This window comes from Esox lucius, chromosome 7, assembly GCF_011004845.1.
Source record: "Esox lucius isolate fEsoLuc1 chromosome 7, fEsoLuc1.pri, whole genome shotgun sequence".
Taxonomy (NCBI): domain Eukaryota; kingdom Metazoa; phylum Chordata; class Actinopteri; order Esociformes; family Esocidae; genus Esox; species Esox lucius.
In genome coordinates this window covers 40,013,971-40,038,514 of record NC_047575.1, presented here as the reverse complement: position 1 = coordinate 40,038,514, position 24,544 = coordinate 40,013,971, and the positions used below count along the sequence as shown (strand labels likewise).

Below are 24,544 nucleotides of genomic sequence, written 5' to 3'. Positions count from 1 at the left end.
TCCACATACATGTATTATCACATATTTCCTCAACATTAACTTATCGCAGTTTTATCTTAAACCATAAACACACATTTTCTCTCTAAACCATATACTCTGTTATCTCTCATTAACAAGTATTTCTGTATTCATTATACATTTTGTAAGTGTTCACATAATATAACAGAATAAATCCCATTTGCAGATAAGTTAAATTGTATTTACATTACATAAGTACAAATTTCAATTACTAATCATATTTGTTTCATAACTTTAACACTTAATTTCTATGAACCGAAACTGTGTTATAATCTAATACTACCACGTGCGTCTAATACTACCACGTGGTTTTCACCCAAAGCTACATCTGTAAACTACTTTTATTTATCTGTAAACGTTATTTCTTACCCGTAATGCATAGCCTTACACACACAGTTGCTCTACACATCCACAGTAATAAACTCAGAAATATCCCTAAGCAGTTAGGAATAGATAAGAGAAAACATTCGAGTGACCGTCGGCCGCCATTTCCTCTCAACTTCACAACGTTATCATTGGACTTGACTATTTACACACTTAACGTACCTTTAGCTTATTAAACACACAATCACTGGGGATTCATATTAGCTTATAACCCTTTGTAGTCATATAAATGATGTACAACAAACCTGGAAATATTGGAAATATGACGCCGTTATAAGAGACGCTGGACAACTGTTACACTTTTTCCATTCAACCGGAATATGAGCTTATCTTCCTCTGCGCCTCGCTAAAGGTCCCAGAGTGACGCGGCTGAAAGGTACTGCCACCTTGTGTCCATTATGTGCACCAGCATGTCATAGCATGCTTCTTTGCATTCTCTCAACAGTATTTAACTTGAAATAAAAGAAAACAAAACAAAAGATAATTATCTCAACAAAACCTATTTTTGTGTCACATGAAGAACAATGACATGTAACCAATGACACTTGCTGGAGGCGCCCCGGCTGTGATGTAAAGACAGTAACCCAACAGCATCCTCAGAAGTCAGCTGTTGTTTCAAGCGCGGAGTATATCGTTTCTGTTGTAAGTACAAGTTATTTTATTTGAAATAATTGATTTGAATTGTGCTGCAATTACAAAAGTTATCAAACGAGACATTTGAACTTTTTAAGAATTTGTAAATCAATTTTACGTTTGCGCAATACATGCATTTTTAGCTGTCTTTCATATTGCCTGTTTAAATCCCTGGTTTAGGCTGAGCGGAATTAAACACCAGCCATGTTTGGTAAACACATTTTTGGGCCTTCAAATATTGGAAAGAATTTTGACATTATTGTTAATCAGCTTTAATTACCTGTATACCCTTGTTAATCCTCTTTGTATTAATACCAAGTGACGAGCATCTGTGTCAGATGGACTGAGCGGTTGTGATCTTACACAACCGCCCAGCCCACAACCTGTGCAGATAGTTTTTGTGTAAGTTTAATTATTTACAGACATCTTGTACTAAAGTGTTATTAACAATTTTCACAATATGCATACAGCTGAACCTTGGTACTCCTCTTTTTATTCCAACAGATTTAGGACAGCCCGGTGATGATACAGAGTACATTACCATAATGGATTCAGTTACGGACATCCTACCTTATGGCTGCACAGCGTGAGGGTATTCATGCTTGAAAGCTGAAGGTAATACCGTCAGCTCATCAAGACTGCGCTGTATGTAAATGTATGTTTGAGTTAGAGTACTTTAACCTGAAAATTGGATCGTTATTTACACGTTAAGCTAGAAAAAATTGTTAAAAGATAATGCTAACAACAGACCAGACACGGAACAGACAACAACCTCTACACATAATTGATTGAACACACTCAAAAAACAAAAGAACCAACCAGTACTTTGTTACTCTGCGATGCACACAATAATCCTCAGATACATCATTCGTGTAGGCCTTTATTTCATCCTGCATGACAAAGGGGTCGGCAGAAACAGTTGCATACCATTGCAAAAACTAAACCTTTTCTTCAGCCATCATGGTATTCACATCGTAGTAATGTGGTTCCGGATGGGGGCCAACATAGTTCTCATTTGTTAAACACCAAACACCTTACAGCACTTATTTATTGCCTGGGAATTTAACATTCCGGAAACCAAAGGCCCATTTGTTAATAAACCAACATAACCCACCTGTTATAACACTAGTCTGGTTTGCTCATCACGCGTTGTAAAACATAAAATATGGACACATCAATATAATCATAAATGACAAAGTCACCGGACATGCATACCTCACTCCTGAAGTCCTGCCCGAACACGTCATACAGGATGTCCCACCCTAACACACGTACAAACCAGATGTCCCGCCCACCTGTCACATCAATCTGGAAGTCCCACCCTCCAGGGCAATAAATCACCATTCCGACACATTTTAACCTGCATTTACTACTGATACAACCTCCTACAGTTCCTGCTTGCTCTTGGTGCCTTTTGCCTTCTGGTTTGTTTCCAGGAAAAAAAGTCCAGGCAGGTCAGGTGATTGACAGGTGCTTTTTCAACAGTCACATCATTGGCAGCCATACATGCCCGTTCCATAACACTTCCTCCACCACGCTTCACAGAAGATGTGCTATAAAACTTCTCCCACCATGCTTCACAGAAGTGTTTATTTGTATTTTTTATTTAAAAAACCTCTGCATCATGCCTACTCCAGATTTCGCTGATATTGCTACACTTGTTCTGGCCCTTGGGCCATTTTGCATGTTTTTTTATTACGTGTTTTGTATACGCATTTCTGTATTTTTCAATGTAATTTCTCATCTAAAAATGTGATTGGATTGCAATGATTCTTTGAATGTATTATTATTTACAAACTAATTTGAGTGCAATGTTCAGAAAGCATTTTGTTAATATTTGGGAATGCCGTATTGATTCATTGAATCTCCTAAACAGATTTTCAAGTTGAGCACAATCTTACAGACTACAAAAGATAGCTCCATGATCCATGCCCTATTTACTGTCAGTGATGCTTGAAAAGCGTAATCTGCAAATGTGTCTCACAATGAGTCTCGTTAGTAATAACCATTTATTTCTTACCAGATAGAAAGTCTGAAGTACAGTAGGGCTCAGAATTAAAAAGCCGCTGCTGTATGGCAAACTTGGCTCACCAACTCAGCTGAATATACATGCAGATATGTTTGCTCAACTTTGTTGAGATCTACGGTATTTGTGGCAAGTGTGAATATGAACATCAACAATATTTCTGTGCTATTGTTTTGGAATTTCATTATAATGGTCTTATTAATGTGGCCTCGTCAGGAAATTAACCTCTAGAGATAGCAGTATATGTCATCAGTCTCTCCAGATACTCAAATTCTGCCCAATAAAAGTGTGGTGTAGAGAGTGAAGTGTCCAAACCTACGTATGATCTGGTATGTTCAGGACCCAACAACAAAATGAACAATGCAAAGGACACTCTTCCAGGTAAAATTGAGTGTTGTTTGTATTCTGTTTTAATCATTAATAATGTCATTATTTTATTTACATACACTACCCATATTTCATCATCGAACTCTAACAGTTCAGTATAGGAAGGTTTCTCCTTTACTTTATGTTCAAATATTTGGGAAGATTTTTTATTCAGTGAATAGTGTAAAGGTTAATCCCAAAATGTAAAATTAATAATTTGCAAATATATCATTCTATAAATGATATTGCTTCATACACACCAGAATGTGATTTATTTGTAATACTGTACTAACTCCACCCAATTTACTGTTCTCTAGCTAGGTGCTGACGCAACAAGGTTTGGGGTTTTCCTGCTATAAAAATACCAACGGAAATTAAACAAAATACCAAGCAGGAAGGTTTAGACTGTCATGCAATCAAAATACAAACAACACTGGTAAAAAGAGAGCTGTCAGTGTGGTTGGACTAGCCATACACATTTAGTGTTATGTTTTAAATAGACCACTTGATAACACTTGGATAAAAGCTAAATGTTCATACCCTGTGAACAATAGCCCTGTTTTGCTGTTGTTAATGACAACCCTGTTCAACTCCTCTCAGGAGATAGTGTTTGTGCTGCATGGACTGAATGTGACACAGAGAAACAGACACATCTACTTCGTATTTCTTCTTATCACCTATCTCTTCACCATTTTTATTAATCTAACATTGATCCTCACAATATTTCTGGAAAATATGTTGCAAACCCCAATGTATTTATTCCTCTGTAATCTGTGTATTAATGGTATCATTGGTGCTTCATCTTTCTACCCAAAGATACTTTATGACATTTCATTTGACTCTCATGTTATAACATACATTGGGTGCTTGACCCAGATATGTTTCATCTACTTCTATGTTTTCTGTGAATTTACCAACTTAACAGTGATGGCTTATGACCGATATGTTGCCATCTGTAAGCCACTCCACTACCACTGTATTATGACTATTAGAAAAGTGTGGACACTGATTCTTCTAACATGGCTTTTCTCATTGCTCGAAGTTACTATTGGAATAGTGCTAACAGCTAGATTACCCCTCTGTGGTGTTGACATTGATAAACTCTACTGCTCAAACTGGGCTGTGGTGAAACTGTCTTGCATTGACATCACTCTGAACAACCTCTACGGTTTCATTTTCACATCAACTCAAGTCTCACAAACAATACTTATCCTGGTATCATATGTGAACATCATCAAAGCATCTTTGCGTTCTCAGGCAGGAAGGAAGAAGTTCATGCAAACCTGTGTACCTCATCTGATCACACTGATTAACTTTACCATATCTCTTGTCTTTGATGTGATGTTCGCTCGATATGGCAGCAACACCAGTCTGTTGGCCCTGAGGAATATCATGGCTGTAGAGTTTCTGGTTGTTCCTCCTCTGTTAAACCCTATCATATATGGGATGAACCTCAATCAGATTCGGAATAGAGTAAGAAAGGTGTTCAATTGTAAAGTTTCTTCTGTAAGCTAAATTTTTTGTTGTTTGGTTTAAATGTGATTTGGAAGAGATGTACATATACTGATGGGGTCAATGGGTCACAGACACTAAGCAGTTTAATTGAATATCAAAGATATGCAAATAGTAAACATATGTACTTAATTTTTACTTTATAAACATGTCCCAATTTTTGGGACAAAACATTATTTCAGCTGTAAATCTCTGTTTTGTTAAACCTCCATAGTTTTTGATCAATGTTTTAACTGAAAAATATAATAACTTTACAGAGACATTTATGAATGTCTCAGAATTTATTGTTAGAAATATAGTTAGATTAACTTAACTAGCAGTGCAGATACAGTATGTATAACTGGTAATTAATGTGCACCTCAATTACAGTAATTTGTTAAAATCTATGATAGGAAAATGTCTAGCTGAGTATCATTACAGTAATAATAAACTCATAAAATATTTTTGATTAACAAAAATAAATAAATAATTAAACCATGTGATGGCTAATAGTTTTAACAAATTATATGTGAAACCATAACAAACCATGCTTGAAATGTCAAAGTTGTTGGAGTGGCTTTCTGTATCACTATATTTGCTGGAGATAATCAGAATAAATGACCAATACAGCAGATTTTACTCATAGTATAGGGCTGTTCTATTAGTACAAAAAACTGAAATATTATGGGCATGAATTAACAAAATGAACAAATAAAAACAGAACAATAAAGGAATACCCCAACTTATCCCACTATACTTGGTACCCTTTCCAAGATCAATACCCCAAAAGTGTTCACCACCTTTCCCCCACACCTCCCAGACCATCTTCTGTCTCGTTCCCTTTTGGTGCAAGGGATCTTGTATCAAGATTAGATCCATTAATTAACCTGCCTGCAAGGTTATATTTCTATAGAATCATAAAAAGGTAGGGCCTGAAACAAGAGAGATAGTATAGTAAAAGCAAGATCCACTGTCAAGAAATCTGTCATCAAAGTCCGGTGGCTACATTGAAGAATCTAAAATGAAAAGGCTTTTAAATTGTTAAACACATGTGTGTTATTTGATAGTTTTGATGTTTACACTATTATTTTACAATGTGGAAAATAGTAAAAACATAGAACAATCCCTGAGTGAGGTTTGTGTGGGCTATATGTGAGAGAATTCTTATCTAGGCTGGAATAAAATGATGTACTACACACAATGAGTACCATGCGTGTCATGAAGTATGTCAGTAGACCATCCACCATCAGATGGTTTGGAGAATGTTTTTTATATTCCGTTCAACTCATCCGTGAAACATATGGAGGTATTGCTATGGCTTGGGCAGGAATGGCTGCAACTTTATTTTCATTTACTGTACAATGAGGATCTCTGAATGGTCTGGTAGAAACTCACTAATTAGAACTCTAAGGCAGGTAAGACAGATTTTCTTTCACACAATAACAGTTTATTATATTTGCAAATAGAGACAGAGAGAGACTAACTCCAGAACAGTGAAAGTCTGTCTGATATACAGTTAAAAAAAAATCAACATGTTTATATGGTCTAAACCAGTTTGGTTTAATCCTCTTGTCAGTTTCATTCTCCTCCGCAAGTTTCCAAATACCTCCAGACTTCCAACTGTCCACCGATGTCTTGTCCCTTTCCAAATTACAGCACCATCAACATATCTTGTATTCTTCCTACTTGTCTAAAAACAGGCTCGGTACCTATCTAATCGGTCCAATACTAAGCTAGTAGTTCTCAACTCCCCTATACTGTTGTAGAATTAATCAATACATCAGCTCAATACATTTCTATAACAATGGCTTTTCATGATTGTCACGTCCTGGCTCTGCGCTGGGCTGGGGCCATAAGCCAGGACCGGATAGAAGGTGGTGCCTCTAGGCACCTCCACTCAGTTTGGTCTCCCCAATTGGAGGCAGGTGTAGATCCAATTGGGGACCCTATTTATGTTCTGTGTTTGGCCACATCCGGTGTGGTTCATTTTTGTTTTGTTTTGTACTGAACGCCCTACGTCACTGGTTGCTGCTTTTGTTTTGTTTTGTTTTTGATTAAAACTATGGATTACTACCACCCTTTCGTCTCTGCGCCTGTGTCCTACCACCACCGTGACAATGATGCAGCAGGATACGGACCAAAACATTTCCCGGTTGCTACAAAAGAATTATTCTGGGCCAACAAATTTTAAGTTATTGAGTGGCCAAAACAATCCCGATCTGAAGACAAGACTGAAGCAAAAGGCCCAAAGCAAACATGAACTGAAGATGGTTCAGGGCAGAAGGACATCCCACCCTGCGCCTGGTGAAGCCTATGGATTACTGACTTCAGGAAATGATTGCATGCAAGTGATATGCGACTGTTATGACCCAGCAGCTTGTCTAGGGAACAAGAGGTTGCAACATAAAACACCCCCCGCCCCAACCCAACCTAGTGTGTTTAGAAATTGACCGCCTACGTGTAGAATGTAGACCCCAGGGCGGCTTCCCTATTCCCTGTCCCCAAAAATACAATCGAAAAGGGCCAATAACCAAAAAAGAATAGCAATGCTTACAAAAATAAACAAAGAAAATATCTACCAGAGCTACATAAGGACAAAGAGACAACTGAATTCTGATGTGACAACACCAAAACTTTCTCTTCAGGATACTTCCAGGGCTATATTCACAGAGTGTGGCGCGGGAAGGAACTGGCAGTCAGCGGTAGTGCATTGCCTGATGGGCAAGTTGAAATGGCAGTGGGATGCACCAATCCTGTCGATCCTAATGTGAATAAGATGAGGAGAGCTGAACATAGAACACAAACGACAACTCAAGGACACACACCAACGTGTGGGGACGTAACAGTGAACGAGCACAAAGCTGATTTACTTTGTTATACATAATGTCAGTCAGTGCAAATATGGTTGGTACCCTAAAACGTGTGGAGATTTCTATATACTTTGCCCGGATTAAATACAAGTCAGTCATATGGATTAAATACAAGTCAGTACACAACCTACGCAACAACCTCAGGGTTTTCTACAAACAGAAAATAGATTTCTTATGGAGTTCAGTGAATTTCAGAAGTCCTATAGTGAAAAATGTTGCTCAATGTCAACACAATGTGTTGCTAAACAATGGGACCTGAAGAATGTTGTAGAAATCCCATAAAAGTGAACAGGGGACAGAAAAATTAACTGTGCATCAGTTAGGAATGTATGAAGTTATATATTCCAACAGTCTGCTAATTATGAAGTTCGGACAGTATTTATAGCATAAGTGGTGTAAAAAAAATAACAATAACATCTCAGAAGTATGAAGAACATCTAGTTAGGGGTGCTAATATTCCGTTACTAACTGCATTGGGGGTTACATCAATAATGAGGAACTATGAGAAAGATTTAAAGTGTGGCTGCAAGCATGCTACATTAAAAATTAGAATGGCACAGATTTCAGCTAACTATTGCAATGTTTGGAGAGCGTGGAGGGAATTATGATCAGTTCCAAATACCAGGAAATGTTGGCACAAAATGTTCAGGCGTCCGTTATAAAGCTGAAGAAGATAAAGTTCACCTTTCAGCACGACTACGACCCAAAGCTCACATCCAAATCCACAAAAACATGGTTTCACCAGAAGAAGATTAATGTTTTGGAATGGCTCAGCCAGAGTCCAGACCTATATCCAATTGAACATCTGTGGGGTGATCTGAAGAGGGCTGTGCACAGCAGATTTGGAGCGCTTTTGCAAAGAAAATTAGGCAAATATTGCCACGTCAAATGTGCCATGCTAAGACACTGTTAAGGAAATTATTGAACTAATGTACATTTGAGAAGTCTGCTTTTCTATTACCTGGTATTTAAGTCTTTGGTTGTGACACATGTCTGCATAATATCAGAGGTACTCTGACCATCAGTTCATCTGCCTAGACCAATAAAGGTATCTGTCCTTTGTTCCTTAGGAATGTAGGAGAGGGGGATCTGGTATTTGCCTAGGGGGTATCATTGACTGGTATCGGCAGATTATAGGGTTGCTCGTAAATCTGTACATCTGTAAAACTCATTAGAGCTTCTATTGTCTGTCCAGATGCTGTAAGTCCTCTTCAGAGTAAAAGAGGCTATCCATGTGGGGAAGGACAGCCTGCACCTTGTGTGAAACCTAGGTAGTAATAGAACAAATGGAATGTGTTCTGTTGAGTTAGGACAGCTGTGCAGTTTCATTTCCTTATAAGTAATTTTTTTTAAATGAAGTGAAAAATAAACCTTCCTGTCACGGTTGACAGTTGATTATACAGAGTTGACAGTACTTATTAAGGCCTGAATGTGCAAAGAATTAATGCATATTTTATTTTGGGTTCTTTCTTAGAATATTGGAATTGGAACCAAGATTTTGTCACGGTTGTGGTGGGAGAAGGACACAGGTGCAGAGTAAAGGTAACTTAAATAATCCATGTGTTAATAAAGAAGGATTCAAACAAACAAAAAGCAGCAACCAGTGACCTGGGTCGTCTAAGACAGGACAAAACCAAAATGAACCACGCTGGCTTGGCCAACACCATGAACTTAAATAGGGTCCCCAATTGGAGGCAACACCGGCGGAGGCTCAGCACACGGGGCTGCCGGCACAGGCCGGGGAAGCGGAGGGACAGGAGACGGGAGAGCTGGCGGAGGGACCGGAGCCGGCGGGAGAGCCGGCTGCAGGGCAGGAGAGGGCGCCGCCGGATGAGGCGACGGCTGCAGGGCAGGAGAGGGTGCCGCGGGACGAGGCGGCGGCTGCAGGGCAGGAGAGGGCGCCGCCGGACGAGGCGACGGCTCCTGGGCAGGAGAGGGCGCCGCCGGACGAGGCGACGGCCCCAGGGCAGGCGAGGGCGCCGCCGGACGAGGCGACGGCCCCAGGGCAGGCGAGGGCGCTGCGGGACAAGGCGGCGGCTGCTGGGCAGGTGAGGGCGCCGCTGGGTGAGGCTGCAGTTCCTGGGCAGGTGCGGGTGCCGCTAGATGAGGCGGCCCGTCATTGGCGGCCAGTCATCGGCGGCCTCGGGCGGCGGCGGCCAGTCATCGACGGCCTCGGGCGGCGGCGGCCAGTCATCGACGGCCTTGGGCGGCGGCGGCCAGTCATCGGCGGCCTCTCATCGGCGGCCTCGGGTGGCGGCGACCAGTCATCGGCGGCCAGTCATCGGCGGGCTCGGGCAGCGGCGGCCAGTCATCGGCGGGCTCGGGCAGCGGCGGCCAGTCATCGGCGGCGGCGGCCAGTCTTCGGCGGGTTCCAGTCTTGGCTGCGGCTCCCAGGCAGCGGGGGGCGCTGGCGGCGCTGGCTGTGGCTCCCAGGCAGCGGGGGGCGCTGGCGGTGGTGGCTGAGGCTCCCAGGCAGCAGGGGGCGCTGGCGGTGGTGGCTGAGGCTCCCAGGCAGCAGGGGGCGCTAGCGGCGCTGGCTGAGGCTCCCAGGCAGCAGGGGGCGCTAGCGGCGCTGGCTGCGGCTCCAGGGCAGCAGGGAGTACCGGTACGGCTGGTCCTGAAAGCCCCACCAGTCCTCACTTCGCCCTACATCCAGGAAAGCCCCCACTGGCCCCACCGGCGTTGTTGCCCGACACCTAGGAGCTGGCACCGGTCAGGGCTGGGGCAACTGGACCACCTCACACGTGAGCATAGGTGGCAAGGTCGCGTCCTTCCACTCCTCCAGGGATGGCGGCCACACCTCAGGGTCCTCCGCTTGCCCCCACAGCCCCCCAAGACACACGGAGGTTTGCTTTCGTCGCCTCTGTCGACGTCTCCTCTTGGGTGGACGCTGTGTTAGCCCGGTGTGCCGCAGGGGACGGTAGGGGTTCTCCTCCTCCTCCGTGTCGCTGTCAGGCCAACCGAGGAGTTCCCCTACCGTCCATTTCTGCCGTGTCTCTTTGAGGTGGTTCATTCTGTCACGGTTGTGGTGGGAGAAGGACACAGGCGCAGTGTAAAGGTAACTTAAATAATCCATGTTTTAATAAAGAAGGATTCAAACAAACAAAAAGCAGCAACCAGTGACCTGGGCCGTCTAGAACAGAACAAAACCAAAATGAACCACGCTGGCTTGGCCAACACCACGAACTTAAATAGGGTCCCCAATTGGAGGCAACACCTGCCTCCAATTGGGGAGACCAAAGAGGATTAGAGGTGGCTAGATGCCACCTCCTGTCCTGTCCTGGCTATGCCCCGAGCCCAGCGCAGAGATGGCTAGGGGCACAGCCAGGACGTGACAGATTTGTTAAGAACTGGATTCGATAAGCAGAATCGGGATTGGCATCAGAAATGATATAATTGAAACGATACCCAACCCTAATGTGGACACCTCACATAATCTTCATATCACATGTCGCTAAGGGAGTTCAGATACTCTGATTCTACTCCATAAAAGGGAGGTGCTGAGAGTGGAAGATTGTCTTACCCAGGCGTGATCTTGCCTGGTCAGGTGTTAATCTGCTCCAACCTTCAGTACAGAGAAAATACCAAACAAGAATAATCATCACCTTCAAGGAAAACATTACTGATCAATGTCTGGATCGTTAAAAAAGGAACATGAGTTAATATCTTCAAGGGGAACTGACTTTTACTTTTTGGTGTGATTGCTTGATTTGTATTATTTTCATCTTACATTCTGTTCATTAATTTAAATGTTTCTCCCTATATGTATGTTCCATCATTTGTGATGATATTGTTTTCACTAATGTTCCATTTACAGCAGGGTTGTTTTGGATTGTCCTTATATGAATATGATCTCATGGATCTGAATACAAACTACACAGTTTGAAAAAGAACTATTAATGTTGTGTAGTGGACAGTGCCCCAGTGTGGTTGGTGGTTACTGAGGAGGTATTATATTATTTTAAATATATAAAGCAATAATTTGTGTCTGCTGTTAATGACAACCCTGTTTAATTCCTCCCAGGAGATAGTGTTTGTGCTGCATGGATTAACATTTACGCAGACAAATGGACACATCTACTTTGTATTTATTCTTCTGCTATATCTCTTCACCATTTTTATTAATTTAACATTGGTTTTTGCTATTGCTCTGGAGAAAATGTTGCATGACCCAATGTATTTATTCCTCTGTAATCTGTGTTTTAATGGTATAATTGGTGCTTCATCTTTCTACCCAAAAATACTTTATGACATTTTATTTGACTCTCATGTGATAACATACATTGGGTGCTTGACCCAGGTATTTGTAATCTACTCCTATATTTACTGTGAATGTACTAACCTGACTGTAATGGCTTATGACAGATATGTTGCCATCTGTAAGCCACTCCACTACCACTCTATTATGACTACTAACAACATGTGGACACTGATTTTTCTAACATGGCTTTTCTCATGGCTGGAATGTGGCATCGGTATGGGACTGTTAGTTAGGTTACCCCTCTGTAATATCAATATCGATAAACTATATTGCTCCAACTGGGCAGTGGTGAAGCTTTCATGCATTGATACAACTCTGAACAACATATATGGCTTTATTCAAATATTTTTTCACGTTTCTCAATTTACATTTATTGTTATTTCCTATTTGAATATCATCCGTGCATGTTTGCATTCCCGAGCACATAGGAGTAAATTCACGCAGACCTGTCTGCCTCATCTGATTATACTGACTAACTTCCTCATATCTCTTCTCTTTGATGTGATGTACGCTCGCTATGGCAGCAACACCAGTCTGTTGGCCCTGAGGAATATCATGGCTGTGGAGTTTCTAGTTGTTCCTCCTCTGGTAAATCCTATCATATATGGAATGAACCTCAGCCAGATTCGGAACAGAGTTGGTCAGATGTTCAACCGTGAAGTTGCTGTTTGAAAATAAATATATTGTTGCTATGCACTTGTGTGTATCGTGTTTGTCAATAAATCTGTGTTCTGGAACTTGAACAATAACAAGTAAAACATGCAGCACTGTCTTAATTTAAACATTATTCTTTCAAGTATGAATATTAAGATTTTTCTTTTCTGTTGGGCCTATTTAGTTTTCATATTTATTTGTCATGGCATTAACTTCCATGACATTTTTGGAATTAATGACTTCAGTGTTTGGGTTCATGAAATCATCTTGTTACCTTGCCTGTCACGTCAAATTAGCTGATTAGTTAGTTGAACCACCTGTAAGGAGGAAACCATACACCAACTATTTAAACAATACACAACTCCCTCAAGGAACTTTCATTTTAAACTTTTAAATGTCTTACCTTGTTTTGATGTTTTTTAATTGCCAGTCAGCTCAATATTGTCTAAGTTCCTCCCTTTGATTCAATAATTTGTGACAATGTAATTTTTTAACTACAATGCTTTGACTACATACAAAAGTGTTATATTGATCACAGTATTGTTCTGTACTGTAGGTGGATCTTGAAGTTGGGTGGTTTTGGTTTTTCCTGTAAACAATTTCATGTTTAATATTCTTTATTGAGCTTCATTATTTTCTTTGTTTTAAACCAAAGTAGGTTGTTCAAAATATTTTGCTCATTTTTGTTTGGATCTCAAGAATCTATAATATGAATATTGTACACCGCTGAGCCAAAACATTATGACCACCTGCCTATTATACTGTTGGTCCTCTGTGTGCCGCCTAAATGGCACCAACTCGGTGAGGCATGGATTGAGGCCAGGGGAATTTGCTGTAGGCACTTGGACAGTGGACAGGGATCGTCATGGGCACTCTGACCGTTATGTGACTACGCAGCCCCGTACACAGCAAGGTGTGCTGCACTGTGAGTGAAACATTCCTCCGGTAAAAACACCATTAAAATGTTTTGTGACTTGTACCACAGTAGACCTGCTGTTGGTTAGGACCAGACAGGATAGCTTTCATTGCCCTCGCGCATCGACAAACCTTGAGCGCACAACAACCGGTTGCCGGTTAGGTACTCACCACTGCTGACCGGGAGCACCCTACAAGCCTTGTTGTTTCAGAGATGCTCTGACCCAGTCGTCTGGCCATAATAATTTGGCCTTGTCAAAGTTGCTCAGGGTTTTACTCCAGCCAATTTCTCCTGCATCAAACATGTTAACAATGAGAGGTGATTGTTCACTTACCATCTAATCTACCCAGACCTTGACTGGTGTACAGTGAGGAGAACAAGTATTTGATAATCCGCCAATTTTGCAGGTTTTCCCACTTACAAAGCATGTAAAAGTCTGTCATTTTTATCATAGGTACTCTTCAACTGTGAGTGGTGGAATCTAAAACAAAAATCCAGAATAAAACATTGTATGACTTTTAAGTAAATTCTTTGCATTTTATTGCATGACATAACTATTTGATACATCTGAAAAGCAGAACTTAATATTTGGTACAGAAACCTTTGTTTGCAGTTACAGAGATCATAAGTTTCCTGTAGTTCTTGACCAAGCTAAATTTTTGTCTCATCAGACCACATGACCTCCCATTCCTCCTCTGGATCATCCAGATGGTCATTGGCAAACTTCAGATGGACCTGGACATCTGCTGGCTTGAGCAGGGGGACCTTGCGTGCGCTGCAGGATTTTCATCCATCAAGATGTGCCATGCTAATAGACTGCTACCCAAAAAGACTGCATGCTGTAATAAAATCAAAAGCTGTTTAAACAAAGTATTGGTTTAAGGGTGTGCACACTTATGCAACCAGGTTATTGTGAGTTTTTTATTCTTCCCCCTCAAAGATTTCAATTTGTTTTTCAATTGAATTGTTCACGTTATAGGTCACATTAAAGGTGGAATAAGAACCTGGCATTTTAACAGGATTGTGTAGATTTTAATGAACATTCAACTCTTTATTTAGGCTAGTATTGAAACATTATAAATTCAACATGTCACACATTACCGTTTTTCAATAGGAGATTAAGCATTCTTGTGTAGGCTAATTAATCAAATTTAAATCAAAAATGCAAATCTAAATAATTATTCATGAAAATAAATACAAGATTTTTTTTTGCAATCACCAATTACCAATTCAACAAATGTATTACACAGTTATTGTATTATTAGGAGAGCAAAATAAAATTGCATACACATCCTATCATCTCTCTGAATTTTCTCTTGGCGGCTTTTGTATGGTGACTGTTGAACAATGGAGATGGAGCTACTGCCACCCCTTCATATATTTTTAACTATATTGATGTCACAGCTGTGTATACAGATGGTCAGTGCTACGTCAGCGCTAAGAATCACATCAGCAACTGACGATGGACAGCTCTGCTCCTACAGTAGATGTCGACAGTACTCAGCAGTAAAACTATATGAAGATTTTAGATGATAGCGACGTAGTCAAAAATCACTAATATCAGTTGGGTGAGAAAAGCACCAAAATCACAACTGTTTGAATTAAGGAAAACTCACAATACCTGACTGAAAAGGCCAAAGCATCGCTTGTCAGTTTTCTAACTTCAGATGTTCAAATATGGAACTTGGATAGTAGAGTAATACTGTTTAATCTTGGATTGAGACTGGTTTTCTAACTGTACCTCTAATACTAAAAACCTTTACGTATAGTGGGGAGAACAAGTATTTTATACACTGCCGATTTTGCAGGTTTTCCCACTTACAAAGCATTTAGAAGGATATAATCTTTATCATAGGTACTTCAAATGTGAGTGACTGAATCTAAAACAAAAATCCAGAAAATCTAATTGTATGATTTTTATGTAATTCATTTGCATTTTATTGCATGACATAAGTATTTGATACATCAGAAAAGCTGGTTAGGCCACTCCAGGACCTTGAGACGCTTCTTACGGAGCCACTCCTTAGTTGTCCTGGCTGTGTGTTTCGGGTCGTTGTCATGCTGGAAGACCCAGCTATGACACATCTTCAATGCTCTTAATGAGGGAAGGAGGTTGTTGGCCAAAATCTCGCAATATATGGCCCCATCCATCCTCCCCTCAATACGGTGCAGTCGTCCTGTCCCCTTTGCAGAAGAGCATCCCCAAAGAATGATGTTTCCACCTCCATGCTTCACAGGGATGGTTTTCTTGGGGTTGTACTCATCCTTCTTTTTTCTCCAAACACGGCGAGTGGAGTTTAGACCAAAAAGCTCTATTTTGTCTAATCAGACCACATGACCTCCCATTCCTCCTCTTGATCATCCAGATGGTCATTGGCAAACTTCAGACGGGCCTGGACATGCGCTGGCTTGAGCAGGGGGACCTTGCATGCGCTGCAGGATTTTAATCCATGATGGCGTAGTGTGTTAATAATGGTTTTCTTTGAGACTGTGGTCCGAGCTCTCTTCAGGTCATTGACCAGGTCCTGCCGTGTAGTTCTGGACTTCCTCATTGTAAGTAAGAAAACCTGCAAATTCGGCAGTGTATCAAATACTTGTTCTCCCCACTGTATTTGTTATTTTATCCATTTATTGCTACATGATTCTAGGCTTGATGACCTTGAGTATTCTATTCTGGCACAGTGATTCCTGTATAATGTATCATTTAGTACAGTAAAACAGAATCATTTTAATGAAACCATCAGCAAATTTAAAATTATGTATAAACACGAACAAGTAATGCCATTCCAAGATTTTTCCACATTGAGAGTTAAAACAGCAATGTGATGTTAAGTAGTCCTTTGGGAGTACATTATATTTTCATATAATTTTCAAATAGCACTCCCACTTTAGAGGGGGCAGTGTGTCATTACTCCATGCAGCTCACGTTGCTATGACGTTCAAGTCCTCTGATGCGACCCAATAAAAGTGTGGTTCAGATGGTGGAAAAGTGTCATACTCAGGTACGATCTGGCCTGGTCAGGAGAAGGTAATCTACTATGTCCGTCACTATGGAGACCATACAGAATAAGAACTGTGATCAACTTTAAGGTGAACAGGATTTATTTTCTTATATGTTGTTCAAAATCCGTAATCGTGAGTGATTATCTTCAAGAAGAACCTTCATTTAAGACTTTGAAATGAAAATTTGATTGCTTATTTTCTTATTTAAGCTCAATATATTCTAGCTTCCTGCCTAACTTTGTTTTTCAAAATAATATTAGGTGGATTCTAAAGCAGATTTATTTTGGGTTGTCCTTTAATCAAAATCATGTTCAAACCTCATTACACTGTTTAAAGAAGAGCTGTCAGTGTTGTAAAGCTGGCGGGGTTGCTGTTCAGACCACAAATACTGTTAGAATGTCTTTAAATTTGGATGAACTGTAAACACTAATGACATCTCAGTTCAACTCCTCCCTGGAGATAGTGTTTGTGCTGCATGGACTGAACTTGACGCAGACAAGCAGACACATCTATTTTGCATTTATTCTCATCCTGTACCTCTTCACCATTTTTATTAATTCAACACTGATCTTAACTATTGTTCTAGAGAAAATGTTACATGACCCAATGTATTTATTCCTCTGTAATCTGTGTATTAATGGGATCATTGGTGCTTCATCTTTCTACCCAAAGATACTTTATGACATTTCATTTGACTCTCATGTAATAACATACATTGGGTGCTTGACACAGATATTAGTCATCTACTTCTATGTTTATTGTGAATTTACCAACTTAACAATGATGGCTTATGACAGATATGTTGCCATCTGTAAGCCACTCCACTACCACTGTATTATGACTATTAGAAAAGTGTGGACACTGATTCTTCTAACATGGCTTTTCTCATTGCTAGAAGTCACCATTGGGATAGTACCAACAGTTAGGTTACCTCTCTGTGGTGTTGACATTGATAAACTCTACTGCTCAAACTGGGCAGTTGTGCAGCTCTCATGTGTTGACACGACTGGGAACAACATCGCTGGCTTTATTTTCATATGTTCTCATTTCTTCCAAGCATTGCTTATTCTGATTTCCTATGTTAACATCATCAAAGCATCTTTACGTTCCCGGGCAGATAGGAGGAAGTTCATGCAGACCTGTCTGCCTCATATTATCACCCTGGCTAACTTCTCTACATCCTTATTTTTTGACTCGATTTATGCTCGTTATGGCAGCAACACCCGTCTGTTGGCCCTGAGGAATATCATGTCTGTGGAGTTCCTAGTTGTTCCTCCTCTGTTAAATCCTATCATATATGGGATGAAACTCACTCAGATTCAAAATCGAGTACGACAAATGTTTTACATTGAAGTTGCTGTAGTTAGATTGAGGTAATGCAGCTAGGCATTTCTGTGTATCAACGTGTGCTTTGACAATTTCTAAATATTAAAATCATGAAGTTTTATCCTTTGGTTTTGTCAGATTTTTCTGTCTTGTTTATTACTATGGCAGATTATAATTTTTTTTATAACAAATATACTCTTTTACATAATGGAATCATAATTTTCACAATGAAAATAAATTTGTGTGTCAGTAAATTGAACCACCTGCCAAGAAACTGTACACAAAATGAATAACACAATCAATTATGCAGAAATATTTCTGAATGTTTTAAGAGAGAAACCACATGATCATTTTAATTCCAAAATATATTATTTTCCCAAAGTCCAACTGAATTGTTTTAAAACTGTTTTGTGTATGTATAGTGCTCAACATAATTATTGCTACCTCAGGTACATTTAATAAAAAAAAATACATTGAAAATCATCAAAAATATTCATGAAAAGAAAGATGTAGAGATAGTAACTACTACAATTATTAGCAAATATGTACAAAAAGGCTGAAAAAAATCGCCACTGTAGTTTAACTGGTTGAGCTTACACTCACATCAAACACTTTAGTGAAACCTAAAAAATTTAAATAATGTATTAAATCTTTTTTATTCAAAAATGTGTCACAATTATTGGCACCTATATAAAATCATAGTAACTAAATCTAAAGTATATTCGGTAACACTTTTTAAAGGCCAATTGTGTAACACATAATACAGCATTATTCATATACTCATAATGCAATATAATACAGTAATAATGCAGTATAAGCATAATTATAGACACTCGTAAAGACTTGTGAAGGCTCATGATTTTGTAGAAAAATACTCATTTATAATTATAATGACCTATAATGTACAGAAGTATAGTGAAACACAATTACTGGGAAATCTTTTCTCAAGGATCATACAGCATTACAATTACCAACACTGTGATTAATCTAAAAGACGGGGTCAATGAGCTGCAAATCACTATTAGTGCACACTTATTTTCATGGTGTGTAATAGCATACTTAAAAACCACTATAAAGTAATCTTTGATTGCTTTAGGTAAAATTATGAAATGTCTAATCACACAAACATAGTACACAAATTACCATTTATAAAGACTGAATAGGCATTCATAACTGCAGAAAGGATACCCTATTATAAAGTGACAAACCAATGACCATTTCTGAATGAGTTACAAAACATGTATCTTTAATTAAATGACAGAATTATGGACTTTATCAAGTTATCAAAATAAATGTTTTCAATGGGTGATAGGTCTGGACTGCGGGCCAGTTTAGCACCTGGACTCTATTACTACACATCCATGCTGTGGTAATACGTGCAGAATGTGGTTTCTCAGAATGTGGACCTCAGTCCATCTTAAATGAGCTCAGGCCCAGAGAAGGCAGAGGTGGTTCTGGACCTTGTTTATGTATGGTTTCTTCTTTGCGTGGTAGAGTTTTAACTTGCATAGGTGTTCCAACGACATGCTGTGTTCACAGAAAAGGGTTTTCAGAAGTGTTCCTGGGCCCATGTAGTGATTTCCACTGCAGTGATTCAATGTCTGAAGGGCCCGAAGATCATGGCCATCCAATATTGGTTTTCGGCTTTGTCCCTTGCATACAGAGATTTCTCAGGATTTTCAGAATCTTTTAATGATATTGTTTACCACAAATGATGAGATCCCCAAACTATTCATCCTTTATGAATGGCTATTGTTGTATCACTTTATAATAAGGTATCATTTCAGCAGTTGTAGCCCATTTGTAAATGGTTATTGGTGTGTCACTTGATAATAAGGTATCTTTTCAACCTCTCCCCCAAACGGTCCTTGTCCTATACCACCATAGCAACTGGTCACTTCTTGAAAAAGGTCCACCAAACCTCCGTCATTAAGGCTCAAACTGGTAAAACGGTGTGCCTTCGCTGTGGCACCTGCTGAAAATCTGACAACAGGTACACAAAATGTTTAGAGGGGGGAGTCATTTACTGTGACTTCCCTTAAGTTGTGAAAATGTATATATAATTATTAATTTGACAAAAATATTACGTAATGCTGACGTTATACTTCTTTGTGCTAATCTAATCAAATGTGACCATTAATATGACTTAATTGCAACTACTATGTTAACTAGATAGCTAGCTACCTTTATTATTAGCTTGTTTTGGCAAGGCACTCGTGGGCTTAACCTTAACAGGTGACTTTCTGATGAAGTAAATAGGATGATGTTGACTGATAAAAAAGTTCAACTTGGTTCTGACTGATCATCTGACCCATTCCGTTAATCATTTTGGATGATGCCTTAATTCACAGTGGGGAGAACAAGTATTTGATACACTGCCGAATTTGCAGGTTTTCCTACTTCCAAAGCATGTAGAGGTCTGTTATTTCTATCATAGGTACACTTCAACTGTGAGAGATGGAAAAAAAATCCAGAAAATCACATTTTTATATAATTAATTTGCATTTTATTACATGACATAAGTTTGATTAACTGCACCTGTTTGAACTCGTTACCTGTATTAAAGACACCTGTCCACACACTCAATCAAACAGACTCCAACCTCTCCACAATGGCCAAGACCAGAGAGCTGTGTAAGGACATCAGGGATAAAATTGTAGACATGCACATGGCTGGGATAAGCTACAGGACAATAGGCAAGCAGCTTAGTGAGAAGGCAACAATTGTTAGTGCAATTATTAGAAAATGGAAGAAGTTCGAGATGACGGTCAGTGTCCCTCGGTCTGAGGCTCCATGCAAGATCTCACCTCATGGGACATCACTGATCATGAGGAAGGTGAGGGATCAGCCCAAAACTACATGGCAGGACCTGGTCAATGACCTGAAGAGAGTGTAGACCACAGTCTCAAAGTAAACCATTAGTAACACATTACACCGTCATGGATTAAAATTCTGCAGCGCACGCAAGATCCCCCTGCTCAAGCCAGCGCATGTCCAGGCCCGTCTGAAGTTTGCCAATGACCATCTGGATGATCTATTGGCATCATCTATTGTTCAGGTGTTATGAGAGCCCAGGTTGCTCTGATAGTGGCCTTCAGCTCTTCTGCATTGTTGGGTCTGGTGTATCACATCTTCCTCTTTACTATACCCCATAGATTTTCTATACGGTTAAGGTCAGGCGAGTTTGCTGGCCAATTAAGAACAGGGATACCATGGTCCTTAAACCAGGTACTGTTAGCTTTGGCACTGTGTGCAGGTGCCAAGTCCTGTTGGAAAATGAAATCTGCATCTCCATAAAGTTGGTCAAGAGTGGCTTGACACAAGGAATGCGACAGCTGAAACCCATGTCTTGCATATGTCTGAGCGTGGTGGTTCTTGAAGTACTGACTGCAGCTGCAGTCCACTCCTTGTGAATCTCCCCCACATTTTTGAATGGGTTTTGTTTCACAATCCTCTCCAGGGTGCGGATATCCCTATTGCTTGTACACTTTTTTTCTACCACATCTTTTCCTTCCCTTCGCCTCTCTATTAATGTGCTTGGACACAGAGCTCTGTGAACAGCCAGCCTCTTTAGCTATGACCTTTCGTGTCTTGCCTTCCTTGTGCAAGGGGTCAATGGTCGTCTTTTGGACAGCTGTCAAGTCAGCTGTCTTCCCCATGATTGTGTTGCCTACAGAACTTGACTGAGAGACAATTTAAAGGCCTTTGCAAGGTGTTTTGGGTTAATTAGCTGATTAGAGTGTGGCACCAGGTGTCTTCAATATTGAACCTTTTCACAATATTCAAATTTTTTGAGATGCTGAATTTGGGTTTTTTATAGGTTTTCAGTTATAATCATCAAAATTAAAAGAAATAAACACTTGAAATATATCAGTCTGTGTGGAATGAATGTACACATTATACAAGTTTAACTTTTTTAACGGAATTACTGAAATAAATCAACTCTTTGATGATATTCAAATTTTATGACCAGCACCTGTATGTACAGTTGGCAACAGTGGGACATGACTGTCACCAACACATTGATAATCAATTATATCTGTGTAGATGTATAGGGTGTTAAACCCAGCCAGAATATCTGTGGAGAATGTTCCGTACCATGGGGCGTACCAGCGCTTCCCATACGGAAAATAAATGTATACATACATTCTACATACATTTTGCATTGCAAAAATATATTTAAAATACATTTCTTTTCCGTATGGGTTGCCTGGTTTTAAGCCCAATATCTGTTCCAGTTTTGTACTAAATTTCGAACTAAAATGGGGCTCATCTTTAAGAAACATTCTATTTTAAATTCATCATACCCCGCCCATACACCATGTGGTTTTCTATAACTGTTGATCTCTGCCATTAGTTTTACTATGCCATTGTAATAACCGGTGTTGAGTTCCTATTTCCAAGTTTTGTCGTTATTTGAGTCATGTAGTTCAAATGCGTTTTCACCCAATGTAAAAGTCTTCTACGTATGCCCGTATTGGAATTCTATCAAAGATACTTCCCAAAACCTTTCAAATCTATACATTTGGCAAATTTTATGGTATAGCTCGAACTCGTATTGCTTGGATAGACATGTCTCGATGAGTTACTGGGCAGCGATATGTAGAAGCCACCGTCACCCACGCTGATCGCAGTCAATGTAAATGACGTGATCCTGAAAATCCAGGAGTTTTATCCAGCTTCTAGGTCAAGCACTTGTTCCGATGGTATCCAGCTGTTGAATTTCTCAGGCCAACCAAGCCATTTCACAAGACTCTTTTTCTTCTCTTTCTGTACTTTCTTATCCAAAACTGTTTCTACTTTAAAAGATTTATCCTTAGCCACGATTATTTTCAGTAATTCCTGTTCATAAAAGGTCCCAACTATCATATCACCATCGTAATCGTTTATTCTGTATACAGGAGGTACCCGCGGAATTCATTGTTATTGTCAAATATTCATCTGTGTACTGTGGATATACTGAATGTATAAGCTGTTAAACTGTTATAAGCATTAAGGCCAAATGTTGAATGTCTGTAGCAAAATGCAGATATTGAAAGTTGCATGTAGGAAAATAGGAAATCTTATTTAGATGGTTGCTAGGAAGAAGAAGTAGATTTAGCTTGGGTGTCTTAGGCAAACAGGACACAGATGGACAACGCACACACATACTGAGGAACTTTAAGCTGAAGACATAAAGCCCAAATATGACGCTTGTGCTGCATGTACACATATAAGGTATAGAACATAAATTGGACCAATGGCACACTGCTTGGCTACCTTAACGCCCCCACTTTTTAGGTGTGTTTGAAGTATAAGTAATGCTGTTATGACAGTTCATGTTTAGACATTGTGCGGCAACATTTGTCTCCAAAAGCTTTTGTAACAAACGGAATATGCGGTACGGTAATTGACCTGACTCCTGGTGTGTTATTCTCCTTTCCAACAAACCAACTCAGTGAAGTGTTAGACTTCAACAGTACCCTTTTTCGTAGCCTTTTGTAAACGCACCTCTCAGCTTTGAGAGTCTCACAGTATCCCCAACCTGGAACTTGTAGCTATGATTACCATTTCTCAATATTGTTGTACCATACCGGTTCTTCATAACTAATCTAACATTCTCTGCACAAACGTCAGCTGACTTCATCTTAATGGACCAATGGTAGCTATGGTTGTATCCATGAACTAAATCTTGAATAACCTCAACATAGCCATGAGTGTTGGCAGCTATGAGATACCTCCACATTCGTGATTTAATTGTTTTATTAAATCTCTCAACGATACTCGCTTTGACATCAATTGCTGTAGCAAAATGTTTTATGTTGTAAATCATTAACATTTCAAAGTGTGAATTAAAAAAATACTTCCTGCTGTTTAGACTTTTTGTGGTGTTCTTCCTTCTTTTAATATAATATCTTCAAACGCTCGCGTTACCTTGATAGCGCTTTTATTTCTCAGCACGCGAATCCATGCGTATTTGCTTAATAAATCTATGCATGTTAACATACATTTCATGTTATTGTTTTCCACACTGTAAGCACTCATGTCAACCAAATCCAGCTGAAATTTACAGTGGGGAGAACAAGTATTTGATACACTGCCGATTTTGCAGGTTTTCCCACTTACAAAGCAAGTAGAAGTCTGTTATTTTTAATCATAGGTACTCTTCAATTGTGAGTGACGGAATCAAAAAACTAAAATCCAGAAAATCACATTGTATGGTTTTTAAGTAATTAATTAGCCTTTTATTGCATGACATAAGTATTTGATACATCAGAAAAGCAGAACTTAATATTTGGTACAGAAACCTTTGTTTGCAATTTACAGAGATCATACGTTTCCTGTAGTTCTTGACCAGGTTTGCAAACACTGCAGCAGGGATTTTGGCCCACTACTCCACACAGACCTTCTTCAGATCCTTCAGGTTTCAGGGCTGTCACTGGGCAATACAGACTTTCAGCTCCCTCCAAAGATTTTCTATTGGGTTCAGGTCTGGAGACTGGCTAGGCCACTCCAGGTCCTTGAGATGCTTCTTACGGAGCCACTCCTTAGTTGCCCTGGCTGTGTGTTTCGGGTCGTTGTCATGCTGGAAGACCCAGCTACAACCCATCTTTAAT

General features: G+C 39.8%; 3 protein-coding genes across 3 annotated transcripts; all 3 read left to right on the top strand.

The window, feature by feature from the left end:
- The first annotated feature begins 4,000 nt into the window (after nucleotides 1–4,000).
- On the top strand, nucleotides 4,001–10,712 carry LOC117594680 (olfactory receptor 4S1-like). The gene is made up of 5 exons (XM_034292999.1): nucleotides 4,001–4,919; nucleotides 9,676–9,852; nucleotides 10,053–10,152; nucleotides 10,222–10,338; nucleotides 10,445–10,712. The coding sequence occupies exons 1-5, from the start codon at nucleotides 4,001–4,003 to the stop codon at nucleotides 10,710–10,712; spliced, it is 1,581 nt and encodes a 526-aa protein (XP_034148890.1).
- Nucleotides 10,713–11,785: 1,073 nt separating this feature from the next.
- Nucleotides 11,786–12,721, top strand: LOC117594679 (olfactory receptor 8I2-like). Its single transcript, XM_034292998.1, has one exon. It carries the CDS (start codon nucleotides 11,786–11,788, stop codon nucleotides 12,719–12,721), a length of 936 nt encoding a protein of 311 aa, XP_034148889.1.
- Nucleotides 12,722–17,051: 4,330 nt separating this feature from the next.
- LOC117594678 (olfactory receptor 4S1-like) lies at nucleotides 17,052–17,999 on the top strand. The gene has a single exon (XM_034292997.1). It carries the CDS (start codon nucleotides 17,052–17,054, stop codon nucleotides 17,997–17,999), a length of 948 nt encoding a protein of 315 aa, XP_034148888.1.
- Nucleotides 18,000–24,544: the final 6,545 nt, after the last annotated feature.